Source organism: Platichthys flesus, chromosome 6, assembly GCF_949316205.1.
Source record: "Platichthys flesus chromosome 6, fPlaFle2.1, whole genome shotgun sequence".
NCBI lineage: Eukaryota > Metazoa > Chordata > Actinopteri > Pleuronectiformes > Pleuronectidae > Platichthys > Platichthys flesus.
Window position 1 is genome coordinate 27,177,225 of NC_084950.1, and position 23,968 is coordinate 27,201,192.

At 42.5% G+C, this 23,968-nt stretch overlaps 1 protein-coding gene across 2 annotated transcripts in view; it reads left to right on the forward strand.

Moving 5' to 3' along the window:
• Window positions 1–379: 379 nt before the first annotated feature.
• Window positions 380–23,968, forward strand: part of carmil2 (capping protein regulator and myosin 1 linker 2) — a 76,496-nt gene continuing 52,907 nt past the window's right edge. For both annotated transcript variants that reach the window (XM_062389671.1, XM_062389672.1), the window contains exons 1-23: window positions 380–570; window positions 2,152–2,255; window positions 2,709–2,759; window positions 3,084–3,143; window positions 3,229–3,350; window positions 4,501–4,598; window positions 4,892–4,962; window positions 5,133–5,206; window positions 5,297–5,372; window positions 13,904–13,992; window positions 14,586–14,680; window positions 16,184–16,270; window positions 16,609–16,718; window positions 17,039–17,116; window positions 17,548–17,624; window positions 18,414–18,518; window positions 20,610–20,679; window positions 21,300–21,381; window positions 21,897–21,993; window positions 22,555–22,609; window positions 22,822–22,994; window positions 23,451–23,519; window positions 23,725–23,818. In XM_062389671.1, the coding sequence (XP_062245655.1) occupies window positions 543–570; window positions 2,152–2,255; window positions 2,709–2,759; window positions 3,084–3,143; window positions 3,229–3,350; window positions 4,501–4,598; window positions 4,892–4,962; window positions 5,133–5,206; window positions 5,297–5,372; window positions 13,904–13,992; window positions 14,586–14,680; window positions 16,184–16,270; window positions 16,609–16,718; window positions 17,039–17,116; window positions 17,548–17,624; window positions 18,414–18,518; window positions 20,610–20,679; window positions 21,300–21,381; window positions 21,897–21,993; window positions 22,555–22,609; window positions 22,822–22,994; window positions 23,451–23,519; window positions 23,725–23,818 (1,965 nt within the window). In that variant the 5' untranslated portion in view covers window positions 380–542. The remainder of the gene's footprint in view (window positions 571–2,151; window positions 2,256–2,708; window positions 2,760–3,083; window positions 3,144–3,228; window positions 3,351–4,500; window positions 4,599–4,891; window positions 4,963–5,132; window positions 5,207–5,296; window positions 5,373–13,903; window positions 13,993–14,585; window positions 14,681–16,183; window positions 16,271–16,608; window positions 16,719–17,038; window positions 17,117–17,547; window positions 17,625–18,413; window positions 18,519–20,609; window positions 20,680–21,299; window positions 21,382–21,896; window positions 21,994–22,554; window positions 22,610–22,821; window positions 22,995–23,450; window positions 23,520–23,724; window positions 23,819–23,968) is intronic.

Genomic DNA, 23,968 nt, shown 5'->3' on the forward strand with positions numbered 1-23,968 from the left:
AGTGCTCAAATTGTTGCACTTAATTCAAGGTGGATTATTAATGCAGTAAATTTACATTTAATGGAGGATATTTAAGTTATAGCATTCGAATGACAATTAATCAAAACACTTTCAACACATGGTATGACATTGATTTATATGCATATTGGGACCCCTTGTGGTTCCATGTCACCTAAGCATTGTCATCCTGGCTGTTCATGTACCACAGTACAGAAATGTACAAAGAAGCACCTAGTCATCTCACACATCAGATTCTCTGACAATAAGTTATTCAACCACTCTGATACTCTTTAAGTCAGCTTTTTTCCAGCCCAGTGTAAACTTTAAGGATTTTTAACAAAAGTTTGAAACTTAACCAGACATGTGGTTTTCTCAGTGTTGGAGGTTAGACTAAGTTACTGCCTGCTTTGGCTTTTCTACCTTCACTGATATGATGACGCACAACTAGGAACAGGATGTGAGTGTATGGGAGGATTTGTACAGATGTTGAACACAGATGGATGTTTGTGCGTTGATACCAGTGTTTTACTGAAGACTACAGGATGGAATCCATCTCTCAGAGCCTACAAGGTAAGATTAACCAGCTCAATTATCTTGGTTAGAAAATAGAATGGAAAAGCCAAAGTGTGTTTACCCAAAGTACTACAAACCATTCTATATTGGTAAAAATTCTCCTTCCTTAAACTTCTAATGTTCAGATTGTGTTGAAACGGTTTTACAGGGGTATATCTCAGCCTGACTATATCAGTGAAAGAATGCTTGATATTAGAAGAATCTTCTTGTTTTGTACTTTATGATCTGAAACTTGCAGACATTTTTTAAACAATTACAAGTTTAATGGCAAAAACAACAATGGGAAAAGTTCAATGTTGAAACAGAAGTGAGATTGTGTAATCAGATGTGGAATAATTGTGTGAATAGCTCATGCTGCATTACATGTGCAGCATCAGAGACAGAGCATGTTTAACAAACCCCAGCTGGACTGGTTTCACAGTATCCTGGTCTGAATATGTAAGCCTGTTGTTCTTGTAGTCAACATTTGTTTGTTCAGAATGTGTTCAGAAAACTGTCTCTTTGGATGCTGATAGAAAATGAATATGGTCCAGAGAACTTGTCTTGGATATAATCAGTATGTGCACAGTAGAGATCCGCCATTTTACCTCTGACTGGGGAAACCGGAGGGGTGATTTGTCTAATGTGCTCTCCAATGATGTTTGGATTCCTACTCTCCTTATGACTATGGTCTGTGTAATACTTTGCTTTGTAAGATAAAAGATATTAGTTTTATAAATTTGGATGGTGCATCAACACTGAGTTGGCTGTCTACTTAGGAAACATATAAATTAGCGAGTTATCTTGAGGAGGCCCAAGAGAAGAGAGAAAAATATCTCTTAATGGAGTCAGTTTATGTATATATTCTGTATGTGATTAGTTTTGGGTTTCTTTTCTTGTTTACACTTGTTTTGTATATGTATTAACAGAATCTTTATAACAGAGTTTGTAAATGAAGTGCCAAATATATCATGACACAGAAATAAAGTGTATGTAGCTTATATATGTATGAGCGGATATAAGGTAGGTGGATAGGATGTGAATATTAATGCTCAGTATTTATCAGTTATAATAAAAACCTATTTTAAATACTGTCATGTATTCTCTATTTTAACAGCAGCCTCCTCTCCGTGTCAGAAAGAAGTGTTTGAGTTCTTACAGATACATCCTTCCTATTCAAATGTACAAATACATGCTAAATACATAATTACTAAAATTAGCATTTCAAGTCATAGATAGCATTATAACATAGCATTTAAGACAAAACTCAACTGAATGAATTTAGTGTATATCAGAAACATCTGAAACATGTGAAAAAAACTAACAGTGTTCATCATGACACTGTTGTTTTTCAGCTCCTTGTTTTACTTTTATGTCATTAAAGGCCAACATGTAAAGTGATCACCCGAACTGTAACACGTCAGGACTGTGTTGTCTAAACCCAGTTATTTTAAACAGACGGTAAAATCTGAGCAGTTTCCCCCCAAGTAAATATGGCTGTCATAGCATTGTTCATCTGGATGATGAAGGTTCAGCAGTAGTCATCACGACAGATAAAGTTCAGGTGACAGTGCTAATGTCTATGCTCCTTCTAAACAGATCAGATCTCAGAGCTGCTGAAGCCTCACAGAGTCTGTCTGGTGACGCCTGTTGCTCTGAACAGCTCCACTCAGACATGCGGGAGATCGTCCGACACGTTTGTGGTGAGTCACCAATAATGAATGTCACATCTCAATTTTTTTATTGGGGATGGAAATCAGGTTTCTGTGTCACCATGACAGGTTGAATTCTGGATTGGATCAAACCAGCATCACTGGTGAAAGTGTTCACTCATGAAACAGATTAAGTATCCTAGTTCAGCTGTCCTTCTCTCCCTGTCTGATTTTTTGTATTCAGTGTGTAAGGTTATGTATTATGGTCTGGTCCTGTTTAACCAGTGTTTTAGCCCACTGCGTATGTCTCAACTGTGAATCTAGTTTTTGGTCTTTTGTTCAACCTAAAGCCCTGTGTCAAATCTCATTTTAAAACCTGACGTCACTACAATTTATTAGCAATCCTGGTACAATACAGTAGATCAAATGTTGGGGGAGCTTGAGGTCCTTCCATCCCATAACTGCTGCTGTGTCTATTTTTCTCCAAACCTGTCTCTGCTACAGGTACTGAGTCTGTGGAGAGGTTACCTGGTCGTGAACAAGCAGCCTGTCAGGGTAAATCACAACTTCAAACATCCGTAATGAGGCAAGCTAACTGTTAGGAAGCAAACTACCAAGACTTGAAAGAGTGTTGTTGCAGGAAGATAAAGGGAAAGAGGGCAGATAACGTTAAGCCCCACACATTTCTAGCCTAACTCAATATATACAGTTCATTCAGAGCATTCTCTTATTAAAGCCTCATGGCTTAATCCTTGATCCTTGTGCTGAATGAATTTCCCTCATCAAACCAATGATTTGACAAATGTGTGTGTGTCTGTGTGTGTGTGTGTGTGTGTGTGTGTGTGTGTGTGTGTGTGTGTGTATGTGTCTTGTGTACAGGTGGAGAGCACTTTCAGCTACATAGAGGTTTGCTCCATCGACATTCATGGTCTCACAAAGGTACAAGTGAAGGTAAAGACAAACGTGTGTTTTTACTGACAATAAAATACTAATTCACAGTACATATGTACTGTGTGTGTTCCAGATTGTGTTGGAGACAGACAGGCAGACTCTGTCTTTCAGCGTATGGCATGTTGAGGATCTTGAGGCCATGGTCGCTCACATGACTGCTTCACTGAAGAGGATCTTCCCTGATTCATCCCCAGGGTGGGTCTCGCTCCACAACTTGAATGCACAGTAACGAGTTCCAAGTCTCCAGCCGGAATCTGAATTGTTATACTGCATCCCTGTGCTAGGTCCATATATAGTCTGAAAATTACCAAACTGTTAACTCAATATGTGAACGTTAAACACGGTCTACAGACAGTGACTGCACCGACCATGTGGGTAGAAGTTGCCCATAAATATTAAAGATTTGGTGACTATGAGCATAGGAATCACATCAACCATCCAAGGAGTACTGTGAGTTATGTTAAAGCATTTGTTTCATACACTCATGTATTTTGGTACAACCTCTGAGCTGTGTGCATCTCAAAACATGAAGACGTGAAATGACCACAGCACAAATTCGCTCACATTGACAAAACTTATTGATTATTCCACAGTCCACTCTCAGGACAAAAGTTAAATTAGCAATGCTGCTTGACACATGATGGAATTCCATGTACAGACATTTCATTTTCTGTTAGGATGAGTTGTATAATGACTGACTTTCCAACAGATAGATAATCATCCGGAATTTTTTTTGAGTTTGTCCAGTTTATTACCAAATATCAACAAAATCACAACTGTTTGCTGTCTTGGCTCCTAAATGGTGGAATGAGCTCCCCAATGACATCAGGACAGCAGAAAGTCTATACTTCTGACTTCACAAACTAAAAACATATATCTTCTGACTTTACCCTGGATAACAATTTTTTTTTTTTAAGTAGCGATTAAGTAGCACTTAAATGGCACTTACCTATATCACTTTGTAGTTTGGCTTTCTTGAATAACATTTTTACTTTCTTGATTCTTTTTGTTCTGGGTTTGTACCCTCATGGTTGAATGAAATTATTGTAAGTAGCCTAGGACAAAAGCGTCAGCCAAATGAAAGGTAATGAAATGCAATGTAAAATACCTGCAAAACTACAGACATTGTGTTTTAGTACACAGGGCTAATGAGCAAATGTTACCATGGGTGAACATTGTTAACATTATACAGCTGCATGTAAGCATTTTCATGCATGCTTGTTAACACGATGATGTAAGCATTGAAATTAAAGCACTGTCTGTAGCACATCCTCACAGAGCTGCTAGTATTGCTGTTATACAGTCAGTGATACAAACAGTTTGTTTCCTGCCCTTCACTCCTCAGAAAGCTATTAAAGACGATTCCTGCAGACCTCCAGCAGAGACTCATCACATTGACTGCTGTGATTGAGGAGCAGATGAACAGTCAGCCTGGCTGCTGTGGTATGAACCTTCCATTTTACAGTGTCTGTGGTCACATGTGAGATTAAGACATTTGTTAACTTTAGCCTATGCATCTTGTAGAACTGTTGCTTTTTCAAAAAGTCAACTTGGGGCAAGTCAAGCTGCAAATGTTTTTTTGGACCATAAGGTATTTTTTTAACAGTCTGATGCTCCTATAGATTGCACATTATAGATCTGATCAGGTCCTCACAGTTGAGATGAATGAATGTTTGAATCAAAATGGAAAGTTTCTGTTCTGATTATGAGCGTGTGTTTCAATGTGTGTTCCTCAGGAGGATTCTTTGATACCTATGCTGCTCTATGTGATTTCAATGAGATGCCATTTATAGAGGAGATTCAGTGGGTATGTCACTGCTGTATTCATACTAGTAATTATCATAAATGTAAAAATGCAACACATGCTACTTACATTTGCTGTTTGTTTGTTTAATAGAATGATTCAGTGACCTTTTAAAGCCACTTGACATGAACAGAATGTTAGTCCCTGTGTATAATGGCTAACTGCTTTGGCAGGATGTTGACAACATCTACTCCACCCACAACTGGAGACAGTTCAACCTGCACGACTTCAGCCACTTAGACAGCAGGTGAGATCTAACTGTCTCAACCAATCTTACTTCACCTCAGGCACGTACTCTGTTTAAATCCCTCTGGTCTCTCCTTTCCTCTGCTCTCAGAGATTTGGCGGTAGCAGTAGCAGCTCTGTCCTTCAACCACTGGTTTACCAAGATCTACTCCAAAGATCTCAAGATGGTAAACTCTCTTCTGTTTTCAGATATCTATGAAAAGATGTGAATTCTTGAATCCAGGGTTTTTAAAGGATTGTGTGCAGAGCATGTAGATTAGTCCATGCTTAATTCATGCAACCCAATCAGGAGGGCGGAGGCTAAAATGGTTTCACATGTACTAATCCACTATCAGAAGTGTCAAAAATATTCACATTTATTACTCAAGTAGAAGAATAGATACTAGGGTTTAAAAATACTTCTGTAGAAGTTGAAGTATCAACTCAAGCTTTTTTATTTAAGTAAAAGTGTAAAAATACTGGTTTCAAAACTACTTAAAGTATAAAAGTAAAAGTAATGTAAGGGGACATTTTTTTCCATTAAGGACAAGCCGCGTCTCATGGGCCTATAGTGCACTACCCCACCTCCTCCACCACCATTTTTTTCTAAAGGCCATAATGACTATAATGTTATATTAAAATGTTATGTGGAAAAATGTGGGATGCACTAGGCTATCCGTTTCATCTGCATATATGCCAATTGAAAATGATCACATTTTATTACAATGCAAATACATTAAAGTGCCATGTGTACTACTGAGCATTAACATGCGTTTCATGGAGCGGAAGACATGATAACTAGTTGCCAATAAGTATTGTAGTTTAGTGAGGTCCCCAGATTGGCCCCGCCGGAGTCGATAACGGCCCTGGCAGAGCGCCGATAAGACGATCAAACTTGACCATCTAGAGAAAGTAAAAGTCTTAACGAGGTTTCCGTAGGTGAACTTGTGGAAGGATCATTACCGGTATACAGCTACTGTTTCGACTCTGGTCGAACATGAAACTTGTAATAAATTTTTTTTTACTTTTCATGGGTAATTTCATTGTGTAAAGGCTGAATTATAGTCCTGCGACTGCAACCGCGGAAGGCCACACAGCTGCATCAACGGACTCGTTTTGGTTTATACTTCTCTAACGTGCTGCGCGTGTTGCAACGCAATTCACCGCCAGAACCATAGGCGGAGTAACGTTTTTTTTCAAAGACAAAACACACAAAGAAGAGACGTCTTCTTCTTCGTCGACTGTTTATTTACATCGCCACTCTGGCTCCTCATAGCCTATTTCTGGCGGACAAATCGGCCAGTCAGTGACGGGTTATACAAGTGGTTGTAACGGGTGCAGACAGGTGTGTGGATCCAATCGCACGACTCGGAGACACAAGAAGTTGCAATTAACCAGCTTTACTGTAGAATATTGGTACACGTCACGGCAGTCCAAACACGGGTACAATAATTCCACAGGAGACAGGCAGCGGCAGAGTTCGTAATCGTTCCAGTCCAAGGTCGGTACACGGGAGGGCAGTCGATCACAGGGCAGGGTATCCGGCAGGGAAAAGGCAGAGACGTAAACCGTTAAGCAGGCAGGGATCGGTAACAGGAAGGCTATCAGGAGGAATTGCTGGAACGCTAGGAACATTGAGAAACAAAGACGAACTGGCAACGCCACACAGGAACGCACAGACTAAATACACCGGGTGATGAGGACCAGGTGCAAACAATCAGGGAGGAGCTGACAATCACCCAGGTGGAACACACACACGAGGGAGGGAGTGAGGAGTCTGAAACGAGAGGAGAGGTGAGTAAACAATAACAACAACACATAACAAGAATAAGTTATAAATCTCCAGCCAACTTAACTTAATAAACTGGGCTAGCCATAACAGTACCCCCCCTCCTAGGGACGGCACTGGACGTCCCAGGCTCGTCAGGATGTAGACGGTGGAAGTCTAGAATGAGGTCCGGATCAACAATGTTCTTTGTAGACACCCATTTCCTCTCTTCAGGGCCGTACCCCTTCCAGTCTACCAAGTATTGGCGACCGCGACCGCGGCGGCGAACAGCCAAGAGGCGTTTGACTGTGTACACCGGCCCTCCATCGATGATCCTGGGAGGAGGAGGAGGCTTGGTGGGAGGAACCAACGGGCTCTCCAATGCAGGCTTGATCCGGGACACGTGAAAAGTGGGATGCACCCTCATAGAACTGGGCAGCTGGAGTCGCACTGCAGAGGGGTTGATAATCCTGGAGATGGGGAACGGACCAATAAACCGAGGAGCCAACTTGCGGGACTCCACACGTAGGGGAATGTCACGAGTAGACAGCCAGACTCTATTGCCTGTTTGGTACGTGGGTGCATGGGTCCGTCGTCGGTCCGCCGCCCCCTTTGTACGGACGGAGCTTCTTAGAAGGACCTCCCGGACCCCACTCCAGATCCTACGGCACCGATGGACGAACCTCTGGGCAGAGGGAACATTGACCTCCTCCTCTAAGTCGGGGAACAGTGGAGGTTGGTAGCCATAGGCACACTGAAATGGAGACAGGCCGGTAGATGCACTGGGTAATGTGTTGTGTGCATACTCCACCCAGATGATATGATTTCTCCAGGTGGCCGGGTTTTGAGAGACCAGGCATCGTAGTCCGGTCTCCAACTCCTGGTTCATCCGCTCCGCTTGACCGTTTGACTGGGGATGGTATCCGGAGGAGAGACTGACTGTGGCACCGAGGAGGGAACAGAACGCCCTCCAGAACTGAGAAACAAACTGTGGACCCCGGTCTGACACCACATCCTTCGGAAATCCATGAATGCGAAAAACATGCAACAGAACAGCCTCTGCAGTCTCTTTGGCTGAAGGCAGCTTGGGCAAGGGAATAAAATGAACCATCTTTGAGAATCTATCAACAACTGTTAAAATAGTGGTGTTACCTTTCGAAGGAGGCAACCCGGTAACGAAGTCCAGAGAAATGTCAGACCAGGGGCGATGGGGCACAGGAAGTGGCTGCAGGAGACCAGAGGGTGGCCGTCGCGAACTCTTGTTCCGAGCACAAACAGGACAGGCCATCACATATTCCCTGACCTCTCTCTCCATGGATGGCCACCAGAAGCGTTGTTTGACCACAAAGAGAGTCCGCCGTATCCCAGGGTGACAAGAAACCCGAGAGGTATGGGCCCAATGGATGACCTGGGAACGAAGTAGAATCGACACAAACAACCGGTTCGGGGGACATCCGTCCGGCACCTGACCATTAACATTTGCCTGTCTGACCCTCTGTTCAATATCCCAGGTAACGGCCCCTATCACACAGGATGGAGGCAAGATAGTAGAGGGAGATCTCGGAGCAGAACCAGGGTCAAACAAACGAGACAGTGCATCTGCTTTTGTATTCTTTGAACCAGGACGATAGGACAGTGAAAAATTAAAGCGATTAAAAAATAAGGCCCACCTGGCCTGTCTGGAATTTAGTCGTTTGGCAGATCGGATGTACTCGAGATTCTTATGATCAGTCAAAACCAGGAACGGCTGTTCTGCCCCCTCCAACCAATGACGCCATTCTTCCAGAGCCACTTTAATAGCTAGTAACTCCCTATTCCCAACATCATAATTTCGTTCAGCGGGCGAAAGTTTCCGAGACAGAAAAGCGCAGGGATGGAGTTTCTTGTCCACTTCTGACCTTTGCGAGAGTATGGCCCCGACTCCTACGTCTGAGGCATCAACCTCCACGACGAACTGAAGATTAAGGTCCGGGAGCGTGAGGATTGGGGCAGTAGTAAATCTCTCCTTTAATCTTTGAAAGGCTCTCTCAGCCGGTAGTGACCACTGAAACCTTATGTTCGAGGAGGTCAGTTTATGCAATGGAGATGAAATAGTGCTAAAGTTCCTAATGAAACGTCTGTAAAAATTTGCAAACCCCAGAAAGCGTTGGAGATGTTTGCGAGAAGTGGGAGTAGCCCACTCTGTCACTGCGCTCACCTTCGCCGGATCCATCTGGATGTTGTCTTGAGAGACGATGAACCCTAGGAAGGCGACAGAGGACACGTGAAATTCGCATTTCTCTGCTTTAACAAAAAGTTGGTGGGTGAGAAGGCGCTGAAGAACCTGGTGAACATGCTGGACATGAGTCTCCTCATCTGGGGAGAAGATGAGGATATCGTCTAAATAAACAAAGACATATTGGTTCAACATATCCCGAAGTACGTCGTTAACTAATGCCTGGAATACCGCTGGTGCATTACATAAACCAAATGGCATTACCAGGTACTCATAGTGACCACTTGGGGTATTAAAGGCTGTCTTCCACTCATCCCCCTCTCTTATCCTCACCAAGTGATAGGCGTTCCTCAGGTCCAGCTTGGTGAAGACCTTAGCATTCCTCAAAAGCTCAAACGCAGAGGAGATGAGGGGCAGAGGATATCGATTCTTGATGGTAATCCCATTTAATCCCCGATAATCAATACATGGACGGAGCGTCTTATCCTTTTTGGCCACAAAGAAGAACCCAGCTCCAGCAGGAGATGAAGATGGCCGAATGAGTCCTGACGCCAGGGAGGAGTCAATATATTCCGTCATAGTTTTTACCTCCGGTGAAGATAAGGAATAGAGGCGCCCCCTAGGAGGTGAAGTACCTGGTAGCAGGTTAATGGCGCAGTCATAAGGTCGATGAGGTGGTAAAGAGGTAGCCCGTGTCTTGTTGAAGACCTCCTTGAGATCTAGATAACATGGGGGAACTCGGGAGAGATCTGGGAAATCAGCGTCCGATGAAATCGTGCGGGGAGAGTTGACCGCAGATCGAGACGCAGGAAGTTCTAGATACTTGGGAGAAGAAACATCAGAAGAGTGGAATATCTTGGATATAGACACAGCACGAATGCAGGTTACAGAACAGTTTCTGTCCCAATTTGTTATTTCCCCTGTGACCCAGTTCATGTGGGGGTTGTGTTTAGAGAGCCATGGAAAACCCAAAATGAGAGGGTGTGATGGAGAGTCAAAAAGAAAAAAGCTCAAAACTTCAGAATGTTCCCCGGAAATAATCATCTGAATTGGATCAGTCCGGTGCGTTATTTTACATAATAAACGTCCATCTAGGGCGTGAGCCTCCAATTGCTTTGGCAGAGGAATTAATTTTAAATTTAATCTCTTCGCTAACCTCCAGTCCATAAAATTCTCATCAGCCCCAGAGTCAACCAAGAAAGGATAACTGACAGTCTGAGAAGGTGTGATGAGCTTGGCTTGCATGACAGGTCGAACAGAAGACACAGTAGTGTGACTCACCAGTGTATATCTTGCCGTTGCCTGGTCCTTCACCGGACAGTTTGAGAGGTAGTGACCCTTCTGCCCACAATAAATGCATCTACCCTCACGGAGTCGACGCTGACGCTCCTCTGGACTGAGCTTTGTGCGTCCCAGCTGCATTGGCTCCTCCGCTCCAGCATAAGGCGCTGTTGTGCCGGCCATGGGTGTGAACCGCGCCGGAGCTTGCCAGGACTGCTGAGCGGAAGTCGACTGCCCCCTCTGGACAGGAGCAGAATACTCTGGTCTGGATCTCCCACGGTCCTGGAGACGTCTATCGATCTTGACCACCAAAGCAATGAGCGCGTCCACATCTTCTGGCAACTCACAGTTGATGAGTTGATCTTTAATGGGCTCTGCTAACCCATATAAGAACGCATCGAACAAGGACTCCTGATTCCACCCGCTATCGGCTGCCAATGTGCGGAATTCAATGGCGTAATCCGAGACACGCCGATTGCCCTGGCGAAATCCCATCAGTGCTCTCGCCGCCTCTCGACCGGGATTAGTGGAGTTGAAGATCTTGCTTAGAGTTTCTGTAAACAGCTGAACCGAGGAGCAGATGTGTGAGTTTCTTGACCATTCAGCTGTCGCCCATCTCTCTGCTCTGCCAGAGAGGTACGAAATCACGTACGCCACCTTGGAACGTTCCGTCTGGAAAGCTGGCGCATTCAACTCGAAATGAAGCCCACACTGAACCAGAAATGACCGACAGTCGCCAGAGTCCCCGGAAAATCTTTCGGGACGTGAGAGACGTGGCGGGACAACAGGCGGGGAAGCAGCGGGAAGTGGAGCTGGAGCTGGGACCGGAGCTGGAACAGCACTCGGAGTGATGAAGGTGTCCAGACGATCCATGAGCCTTTGGACCTGAGTAGTCAAGAAACTAACCTGGCCGTGAATGCTCTCCTGGCGCTCCGACATCCCCTGCATCTCGAGGTGAACTGCATTAAATTGTTCCTCCGTCTGCTGCAGTAATGGTGCCGGCAGGACAGTGCGCCCGGAACCGGAGTCGGCTGAATCCATCTTATTGGCCAGTTCGTACTGTAACGGGTGCAGACAGGTGTGTGGATCCAATCGCACGACTCGGAGACACAAGAAGTTGCAATTAACCAGCTTTACTGTAGAATATTGGTACACGTCACGGCAGTCCAAACACGGGTACAATAATTCCACAGGAGACAGGCAGCGGCAGAGTTCGTAATCGTTCCAGTCCAAGGTCGGTACACGGGAGGGCAGTCGATCACAGGGCAGGGTATCCGGCAGGGAAAAGGCAGAGACGTAAACCGTTAAGCAGGCAGGGATCGGTAACAGGAAGGCTATCAGGAGGAATTGCTGGAACGCTAGGAACATTGAGAAACAAAGACGAACTGGCAACGCCACACAGGAACGCACAGACTAAATACACCGGGTGATGAGGACCAGGTGCAAACAATCAGGGAGGAGCTGACAATCACCCAGGTGGAACACACACACGAGGGAGGGAGTGAGGAGTCTGAAACGAGAGGAGAGGTGAGTAAACAATAACAACAACACATAACAAGAATAAGTTATAAATCTCCAGCCAACTTAACTTAATAAACTGGGCTAGCCATAACAGTGGTCATACTTTCGGATCTCTTCTGCCAAGTGCTCATCTATTTGGTCCATATTCGTTCTTCTAAATCTTCCGTGATTTCCGCGTATTGTGGGGCATGAAACCGGAAACTAGACTCCGGACGGGATGTAGTAAGCAGACCAATCACAAGCCTTGCGGGCTGCGTGAGGCTCGCGTCGTTTTGTCGTATAGTTAAGGCCAAATTATAGTCGTGTTGCACGGACGCACGCATGCACGCAAGACACGCAACACGCCCCTTTCGAGCCCTCTGGCGGCTTGCGTGCGTCCGCCAATTTTTCTAACTATACGACAAAACGACGCGAGCCTCACGCAGCCCGCAAGGCTTGTGATTGGTTGGCTTACTACATCCCGTCCGGAGTCTAGTTTCCGGTTTCATGCCCCACAATACGCGGAAATCACGGAAGATTTAGAAGAACGAATATGGACCAAATAGAAGAGCACTTGGCAGAAGAGATCCGAAAGTATGACCACTTGTATAACCCGTCACTGACTGGCCGATTTGTCCGCCAGAAATAGGCTATGAGGAGCCGGAGTGGCGATGTAAATAAACATTCGACGAAGAAGAAGACGTCTCTTCTTTGTGTGTTTTGTTTTCGAAAAAAAAAGTTACTCTGCCTAGTGTTCTGGCGGTGAATTGCGTTGCAACACGCACAACACATTTAGGAAGCATAAACCAAAACGGATCCGTCGATGCAGCTGCGTGGCCTTCCGTGGTTGCAGTCGCAGGACTATAATTAAGCCTTTAGAAAAATTGGCGGACGCACGCAAGCCGCCAGAGGGCTCGAATGCTATTGATTATGAATGATAGCAGCAACAGTTCATATGTAATATTATTATTATTATTGTTATTACTATATTATCAATAATAATCTATGTGGGTCAAATGTCCTGGTCTAGCATAACTCAAAGGCTCTTCACAGTAAAGCTCTGAAATGTTTAGTGGCAATTACAATGACGTCAATTTTGTCTGAATTTAGAAGTAAGAAGCTCTTGGTCATCCAAGCCTTGATGTTTTTGAGACATTTCTTAAGTTGAACTAGGTGACTAGATTCATCAGTCTTAATAGATATATACAATGGGGCGTCATCTGCTTAACAACGGAAGTGTATGTGGTGCTCTAAGGGAGCATATACTGTATAATAATTCCATGAGTAACTTGTGTGTGCATGGAGGATGGTAAATGGCAATGTTCTAGTCTTGATGTTCCACTCAAAGCGATGCCAGCCAAATGCTGCATCAATCCATACATATTGTTCCAGTCTCTGTCATAGAATCTTATGATCTATGGTATCAAATGCTGCACTTAGATCCAACAGGACAAGTATAGAGACAAGTCCATTATAGGATGCAATGAAAAGATCATTGATAATTTTTAATAGTGCTGTTTCTGTGCTGTGATGGATTCTAAATCCTATCTGAAAGTCTTCCAACAAACCATTACTAATCTAAGTAATCACACAACTTTTATAACAGGAGTTGGCTTTTTAAGCAGCGGTGTTTGTTACAGCTAACTTATAAGCTTGTGTTATCAAGCCAGTTAACAAAGAGATATTAATCTGATTTAAATGTCTGAACATATTTTTTCATTTTGTTCACGACCAGTTTACTCTCATTTCACCTTAAGAGCAGAAAATCAGGACAAAGTAGAGCCATAACTGTGTGTTCTCCTACACTTTGAAGAATTTGACATCTAAAAAATGCCGCCCCAAGGAGCCTGAGGAACTTATTGTGACTCTTTGGGAGATGCATTACCAGATTTCTCAGCACATTGACTGGACATGTGTTTAAGACTTTGTCTTTCTCTCTGTCTTTGTACCTTCAGTCAGCAGATGTCCAGAAGCAGCTGACTTTCCTGCTCTCCAGGTCTCCCAGTGTGGAGGAGCTCTCACTGGAGGCCAGTGGACTCAAACTGTGAGTTTATGTGTGACAACAATGTAAACAAACACTTCCATCAACAAGAGTAGAGGATCTTAGAGTTAGATGTTTCACATCTTCAGGGATGCTGCACAGAGATTCAAAGTTAAAGTTGCTAACTGGTTTGGATTGGCCTGATTAATAATAATGGGGATGAAATGACACTTTAACAGAGGGCCCTCAGTACTACTGCAAATACATGTCATTAACCTGCTATCTGGAACTTCCTATCAAGAGTCCACTCTTGATAAAGGTTCAGGACTTACAGTACAAAGTGAAGTTTGGACATGTTATTCCTCATAGGATGCAGTCATCCCTCTGACAAGTTTTACAATCTCTAACTTTGATGTCCTTTGGTAAGATTTGCAGTAATTCTCCCCGATGTGGCAGATATTTCTGGGTAATAATCTGATGTTGTCTGTGAACTGATGATATGACTGTGCACACTGTCCGACCAAGAAACACTTAACCACAGGGTTGATTTAACATGTACCAAAGAAACACTGTTACTCCAAAGAGTCTGTCTAGTTTAAAGTGTACTTTTTAGGCATTGATGGAAATTGAGAAATATCTTTTTTATTTTGTCACAGTGACTTTGCAGTCAAAATGGCCTCTGCCCTGCGTGAGCACGCCTGCTCTACCCTGCATTCCATCAACCTCTCAGACAATCCAATCGAAGACAAAGGTGGGCTCTTTAAACATCGCATCTGGTAGGAGCATGCTATCAGAATAGAGCCCTAACTCTAAGCCATCTTGGAGATGGGAGAGCATGGCCTAGGGGATAGAGCGGGTGCTCTGCAACCAGAAGGTTGCCGGATCCAAACTGCCAGTTTAACTGTAAATGTCTTCGTCACAGAGCACTTTCTGTGGGAGGCCTCTATTTACTTTGACTCATTCTCTTTGAATGGGTTGAAATCATGTGATTATGTTGCAAGGTTTTGCTTGGGTTGCAAGTATAAGCGAAACCAAGCGTGAAGAGATGATGCAGCTGGTGAACTAAGCCTACCTCAGTGTGTTGTCCGTCTCGAGCTAGAAACTGCGATTGAGGTGTCAGAAACAGACACCATCAAGTGCTAAAACAGCATCTATGTGTGAGTCAGCCAGTGAAGCTTTGTCAGCCAGTGAAATGGCCTGCTGTAATGTTTAACTGGAAGGTCTTCTTCTTGAGCTTCAATCATGCAGCTATGGGTCAGTTCACTTAAATTACAAAAAAAGACTACATGTAATCAATTTAAGGAATGCCATGCAGTTATTCTGAAGTTATAAGTTTGATACAGTCCTCGAAAGGGAGTGTTGATCAAATGTTTCTGAAACCCTTTCTCTTTTCTTATTTATTGAAATACTTTTCATGTCAAAAGCGCAAAAAAAAAAGAACAGAAGTAATGCTGGTGTCTTTGGCACTCGCAGGAGTGTAATAAACTTGACCCTTCATTCAAACAGAAGGAAATGATTGGCTGGTGTATTTGTCTGTTACTAACCGACCTGTCTGCCTCTCACTGTGTATGAGTCTTCACAAGGCAGACAGCAGACATACACTGCTAGAGTAGAGGCGATCGCCAGGAGTTAGTGAGAGAGTCATAGAGCATGCGGCTTCCAGCAGCTGTCAGTCAGTGCACGTTCCTGTGTTTTGGGGGCGTAGCTCTGACGATTAAGCTGACGGAAGGGGTTGGGATGTATCAGTTGGATGTTTTCAAAGTGTAGCCTGCTCTTGATAGCTTTACAGGCCTACCAGCTCCCATACACTGTGGCAGAGGAAAGTTTGCTCTTAGTTGTTTCCTGACTGTGAAGCAGGAATCAGAAGTAAAGAGACACCACCCTCTGCAGTTCAGATAAACAGAGAGTGATAATACAACAGATGCACAATTAATTACATCATTGCTGCTGTACAATTAAAATCTGCCACATTAACATCAATAAATGAAATACACTAACCCTAACCCTAACCCATACTGATAAATAAATAATATTCACATATTATATTGTTCATTTGACCGTTACATTTTTTATAATTGATATTAATGAGGATATTATTGAATTATTTGTAAAATTCAACCGCTATAAATGTTATAAATGTCACTATCAATAGCTACATGTGATAGGACAAAAATGGTTATTGTATTCACATCAGGTATGTGTATAAAAATATGTCCACATTCTGCGTGTGTGAGTGTTGTGTCTTTGTTCCCAGGTGTAATAGCTCTCAGTCAGGAGCTGGAGAATCTACCTAAAGGACTCAAGCACCTTTCTCTGTCCAGAGTATCAATGACTGCAAGAGGTACAAACACACACACACACACACACACACACACACACTATTATATATTGCCTACCCACATGCTGAATAAATTAAGAGGAAGATCAGGAGGAAGATGGGGGGATGGACATATTGTACAAAGAGCAGGTGACAAGGACCTGAACTTCCTCCTCAGACCTCTCAGCCCTGCAGCTCTCCTTCCTGCTCCTCCGGATGAGCATGTGATGTTCATAATATGTAGCCTGCAGCAATCTATGTATTCCAAACCAAATGCAATTCTTTCATAAGATGGACTGTATGTCCAGTTGTCCTCCACCAACAACACCATCACTATTGGTCCATGGTGCATCTGTTTCCAGGTATGGGCTGTCTGAGTCAGCTGTTATGCTCCAATCAGCTCTTCTCTGCCTCTCTGACCCACCTTGATCTGTCTGCTAACCCCAGCACCCTGGTTACTGAGGAGGCCACGGTACTCGCTCTCTCTCTCTCGCTCTCTCTCTCTCTCTCTCTCTCTCTCTCTCTCTCTCTCTCTCTCTCTCTCTCTCTCTCTCTCTCTCTCTCTCTCTCTCTCTCTCTCTGTAAGTGTGTGTGTGTCATGTCAAGCTAAAGATACATGTGCTAGAATAATTGATAAGGATTTGTTTTTCAATACCACTCTCATTATATACAACTCTGTGTGTGAGTGTGTGTTTGTTTGTGTGTGTGTGTGCATGTGTGTGTGTGTGTGTGTGTGTGTTTGTGTGTGCATATGTGCGTGTGTGAGTGCGTGCATGTGTTTGTGTCTTACAGTTTCTCTTCAAGTTCCTTTCCAGACGTAACTCTCTATGTCACCTGGACCTCAGTGATACCAGCTGTCCCCTTGACACGGTCAGTGAGAGACTGAAATTAATTTATCTAGATATGTGTGGAGATAAACAAATAAAACACTGTGGTTTCAGGAGCAATTCAGCCATGGAGCACGGTGAAATCTAGGCTTTGACAGTGTAACGGAATAGACTCATTATCCGGTCAGCATAGAGAGATGGTTAGCAGACGAGCATTTTTGGCATAATATAGGCAGCATTTCTGTGTTTAAAGATTTACATTATTAACAATTACACTAATAATCATTACAGATGAATGTATTGACTTGTAGATTCAGTTTCTTGTTAAAGTGTTGCAGTGGACCTATTAAATGGGAAGGGGACCACTGGGGCTGTGTACGTCTGGGGCCAAGATTTGTGTAGTAATTGGGTATTGAACAGCTGTTCTGGTCAGTCTGTATGTCACTTGTCCATAACTGAAACTTCCTGTTTCAGTTATTTGTGTCGCTCTCCTCTGGCTGTTGTTACAAACTGATGCACCTGAACCTTGCCAGGAATCCTTTCAGCCACAGGTCAGCTTCACTTTCCATTTCTATGAACCTGACATCCTCTCTGCATCATTCATTCATCTCCTGTAAAGTATTATGTATTATTTTGCACACTTTTAACCAAACCCACTGCTCTGGTCAATTCTGTCATTTGACACTCCTCTTCACCGCAGTGCCATTACCATCCCCACAATTTTGACATTGCATTTTGCACTCAGCTAAATATTTTTTGAAGCAAAATAAGGCTGACCTGACAAACTGACTAAACTAGACACTTGAAACCTTATTTAGTATAGGATTTCTGATGAGACCCTTTTTATCTAGAATAGCAGGATGCAGCACAGGTGGAACAACAGCTGAGAGTGAGTAAGCCCTGTGAATGAGCCAGGGACAGATACACATCAATCAAATTAAGCCTTTAATTCACCTTAATCATAGCAACTGTTCTTTTCCTTGTGTAAAAAGGCCAAAAGCAGACTCGCAGCTTAAGTAACAAAGACCATCTTGTGTGAAGTGATCAGTCATCACTAATGGGGTGATGAGTCAGAAACTGAAGATGACCAGTGGACACGTTTGTGATAGAATTCTGACATCACTAAGACTTTGAAGGAAATCACTTTCTGTTATTCAGTCATAAGCAATTGCATGGTGTGTGTAAAATTAATAGCAGCTTGTGTACCATTGTGCATTAATTTGTGTGTGTGTGTGTGTGTGTGTGTGTGTGTGTGTGTGTGTGTGTGTGTGTGTGTGTGTGTGTGTGTGTGTGTGTGTGTGTGTGTGTGTGTGTGTGTGTGTGTGTGTGTGTGTGTTTAGAAAGGTGCGAGGGGTGACCAGGAGCATTGAAAAGTTCTTCAGTAAAAGCTGTGAGCTGAAATATGTGAACCTTTCTGTGACCAAACTACCTCCACAAGCTCTCAGGTGCGTTCACACCCATTAAATGCAGTTACGTAATTTTAACTTTTAATCGTTCATTCATTTCTCTGATTTGAAAGTTTTGAATACACCATGATACAAAGCAAGAAAAATTACACAAAAGTATTTTACTATACCTTTTTGGGTTGTTTTCTGTTATTATCTCAATAATTAACCACACAATAAGAAATCTAAACCAAACTGATAGAAAGGGAATGCTATCCTTACTGAAGTAAATTTGCATGGTTGCTGCTGAACAAACGTAGCTTACAGCTAGCACAACTGCTTTTGGTCACCTGTCCTTAGTAACAGCAGACAAACAGACAAACAGCTGGTGGTAGCAACCACTCTCAGTCATGCTAACAAATAGTGACTGGCTGACAATTCTCCTTAAGCACACAATTCACAATACTACCATCTGTTCTCATACACAGACACAACACAGAGGTGCAAAAGAAGATGTGATAAAACAAAATGTATGTTTATATATACAGTTGCAGTCAGATATATTCAACCCCCTCACCTCAAAAGACATACAGCAGATAATGACAATAAATGACAAAAAAACTCAACAAAAGATATTTATTGATACATATTTGAGTTATTTTGACAACAGAAGTTGACTTAACTATGAAGTTATAATGAAAAATGTAACTCTGTTAGCATATGTGCATGTGCAGTATTATTCAACCCCCAGCTTCAGTACTTTGTAGCGCATACTTTAGCTTTTATAACTTCTAAAAGGAGTTTGCGGTAAGCGCTGACAAGCTTCTTACACCTCTCAATCCGAATCTTTGCCCATTTTTTCACGGGAAAATCCTCTAGCTCAGTGATGTTTGAGGGCTTCCGTAGTGCAACTGCCTTCTTTAAATCCCACCAAAGTTTTATAATCAGATATAAATCTGGTGACTGTGAATGCAACTCCAGGACGTTCCAGGATCTTTTTCTCAACCAAGCTTTGGTTGACTTGGAGGTGGTCTTTGGATCATTGTCTTGCTGGAAAGTCCAACGATTACCAAGGTTTGATTGCCAACAGAAGGTATCACATGCCTCTTTAAAATGTCCTGGTATTTCTAGGAATCCATGATAACAGGTACACGATCAAGATTGCCAGTTCCTGCCTCAGAAAAACAGCCCAACATCATCAATGACCCACCATCAGGCTTGACCTTGGGGATGGTATTCTTCTGTTCATAAGCCTGGCCTTTCGCACGCCAGACATACCGCTGGTCCATATGTCCAAACAGTTCCAGTTTGGTTTCATCAGTCCATAGAACTGGCACCCAAAACTTAGTCGTCTTATCCAAATTCCTCCTGGCTTATTCTGGTCGACTTTTGATGTTCCTTGTGGTCAAGAGCTGAGTGCGTCTTGGAGTCTGGCCAAGAAGTTCTTGTTTATTCAGTGCACGTCTTATAGTTGCCACTGAAGCAGTTGTACCAGCCTTCATCAGGTCATGCTGAAGGTGTCTTGCAGTTACACAGGGTTTCTCCAATTTGTTCCGACTAAGTTGCTGAGGGCCCTTGATGAAATGTTGGGCTTTGTTCAACAGCCAGGAGGGGTTTGATACAAGATACAATATACATTTATTGGTCCCACACACATGCACAGACACACAACATACAAATGGGGGGAAATTTGTCCTCTGCTTTTGACCCATCTGGTGAACACAGGAGGACACACAGCAGTGGGCAGCCATGCACAGCACCCGGGGAGCAGGTGTTGGGGGAGTAAGGTGCCTTGTTCAGGGGCACTTAGACAGTGGGGTAGGGGGAAGCTGCTCCATAAGTTGGAAACTTCCTTATAATGCTCCAAATGGTGTCTCTTGGAATATACATTTTTGTGAAATCTTCTTATACCCAAGGCCCTTCAGGTTTGATGTAATAATCTCCTCTCTCAGCTTTCTTAACAAGATATACTGTTAAACACAAATATTACATCATGCATTTTCTGGGTTGATTTTATGTATCACTCAACTCATAAAGAAGTAATCCGATAAATTGATAAATACTTAAAATCTGTGGGGGGTTGGATATTTCTGATTGTAACTGTATATATGTTTCAGAATAATTAAATATTATTTTATTATTATCTTTAAGGTTATTACTTCAGGGCCTGGCAACCAACACCCATCTCTCTGGTCTGGAGTTGGACCTTAGTAGCTGTGAGGTACACACACCACACACACACTCACGCACACACACACTCACAAACACAAACATATACACATACTCACTAAGATTTTGCATTTCATATTACCTTACCATAATCTTAACCATTAAAACTGCATACCTAACCCTAACCTTAACCCTAACCCTAACACTAACCCAAACCTAAAACAACGTCTTAACCCTCAAACAGCCCTTTGAAAAAGTGAGGACCAGCCAAAATGTCCTCACTTTTCAAAAGGTCCTCACTCTGTAAGGTCTATGCTCACAGTTGTCCTCACTGATACACAGTATACACACACACGCATACAGCCTATGTACATTTCCAAAAACATTTCTCACTCCCCATCAGTTAAAAGACATTTTGTGAATTTCAAAAAATTAATTGATCATCTGGAGCATATAAATTGAACACTTGCACAAAATGTTTAATGTAAATCTGACTTTTTATTTATTTATTTGATAATGCATGAATACGCTTATTTACTTGAAACTTCATTTCAAGGTAATTTCTTAACCACGGTTAAGAAATTACTTACTGATGTAGGTGTTTACGTGTGTGTTTGTGTGTGTGTTTGTGTGTGTGTGTGTGTGTTTGTGTGTGTGTGTGTCTGTGTGTAGCTACGTTCTGAAGGGGCCCAGGTCATACAAGAGCATATCTATGAAGCTACTGCTATAGAAAGTCTGGATATCTCTGACAATGGTATGCAAATTACACACACACACACACACACACACATGCTAACACACACACACACACACACAAACAAACACACACAACACATACATATCACCAGTTGTTAGTAATTGAAGGTACACATAATTATAATAAACATAAACATAACAGCGATAACAATAATAACATTTTTTATTATCTATAGCATATATATATATATATAATTGCTAGCCTGGTCTCCTTTAACACACAGGCTGAATCTGGAAATGACATCTCTTTAATTTACCATACTTACAACATAAATTCACATTTGAATGTATTTGAAGACACCAAACAGAATTATGGAAATATGTGTTATTTTGACCAGGAGGTGGAATACATTTGTAAACATAAAACATGTGTACTGTGAATCATAGCAGTTGACTTTCTGGAATAAAAATCTGTTTTGCAGCTAAACTTTTCCTACATCCTCTCTTAATTTTTGGCTGAATGTTGACAAATAACTTAATTCCTCTGTGCTTTCTCATTCTGTTGGGCTGTAGGTTTTGAAAATGACATGGTGACTCTTGTCCTGTCTCTTGGTCGTTGTCGCTCTCTTCAACGTCTTGCTTTAGGGGGGAACTTTGCCATGAAGTCCAGGTGTGTAGAACATAATACACTATGCTGTACATTACCATGCTCCATTGCTTGTGATCATTTTACTCTACCAGCTTGTCTTCCTCTGACATCAAGCGATAACCACATGTGAATGTTAACAAGGCCCAGGTGAAGCTTCTGTAAACTGAAAACGTAATGAAATAAGGGCTCTTTGCCTATGGCAAAGAAAAAAGATAGACTCACAAATTATCTTAATGAGCACAATACATTCATGTAATATTACTAAAGATAATTTCCACTTTACTGTTCAAAGAGTGCCCTCTTACTGTCAGCTGCCTGCTGGTTACAATTTATCAAATTATTACCAGTGCAGATTTAATTGTAGAATTCATCACATCCAGACAGAAAAGCTTCACGGCAGCAGAGTTGTTGGAGAGAGATGGAGGTGCAGGAGGAAGGACTGACATTCTCAGTCTAACATTATAGGTCAACATAACGTTTCAAAAACCTTATGATGACAGTTTTCTTTCGTCCTTCTTTAAGATGATTAGTTCCTTCTTGTTAACATCATTCTTCTTGATATCTGCTGTCTGTGTCCACCAGAGCTCTCACTGATGTTCTTCATCGTATAGCTCAGCTCATTCAGGATGAAGAGTGTGTAAGTGACACTTCCTTTCTTCTCATTCACTCCCTGTATAACCCTCAGTAATATTAGCACTCATTGCTAATTATTATGTTCAACTTGATCAAAACAACAATCACAGCCTATTTTGAATAGAATATTCTAAATGTTAATATTTTTTTTCAGTGTTGGAAAGAATAGAAAACTACAGATTTGTCATGCATTTGTGTTTGCGTTTGTGTGTGCAGACCTTGCAATTTCTATCAGTGTGTGACTCCAAGCTGAAGACCGGGATGCACATCCTGCTGAGTGCTCTGGGAGGCCACACAGCTTTGGCTGAACTAGACATCAGTGGAAACAACATCGGAGACACTGGAGCCAAAATGCTGGCTAAAGCCCTGATGAATAACACTAGACTGAGGTACACACGTACAAACGTACACACACACACACTAGCCAATGTGTTGCATGCACAACAATTTGGTTTAGTAACCAACTTTCTATCGCACACACTATAATGGCTGAATCCGTTTCTATTACACATCATAATGCAGATTGTTCAACCTTATGTTTTCACGGCATTTCACGAGAACGGGTTTGGTTCCACCGCCAAACCATTACTGAGCCCCTCACAGATTTTTTACTGGAAACTGTGGGTCTAATGTTTGCCACTAGATGTCATTATTTCATCATTTATATTATTTAATGTATTATTTGATTGGCTGCAGGAGTATTTAGTGTGTTCAAATTGGCATTTGGTGTTGAATTGAGCAGCTATCACTCACTGCAAGTTCACACAGGCTACAGTGATCACTGTCACTTATCGTCAACCAGACTGTGATGGAGTTTTACCAGATCTCTATCTGTCTCTTTCAAGGTCTCTGACATGGGACAGAAACAATGTCACTGCCAGGGGTTTCCAGGATGTGGCAGATGCGTTGGAAAGGTCACACAGAAAAACACACACACACACATACAAATAAAGGCCTGAATAAGTTGTATTGCATCCAGGCCAATGGATCAAACCTACAACATTGTAACTACCATGCAGTTAATAAAATACAGAAACTCTGAAGCTTTTTTCTTTCTTGTGCATTCAACACAGAATGCATGGTGGTGTAACAGTGACGGTTGTGATTTATGTTGAGCAGGAACTTCACTCTGCAGCAGGTGTCTCTGCCTCTGGCTGATATCACACAGAGTTACCGCAGTGACACTGACAGAACAAAAGAGGCCCTGCACAAGGTCAGTGTTAAGGAGCATGGATACATTCTAAAAGGGGGAATGTAAATGCTTTTTGTCATTTCTCACATCACGTTTTCTTTCACATGTTTTCTGTCTTTATGAATAATCTTAAGCATTTCTTGCATTATTCTACACATGACATATACAAAT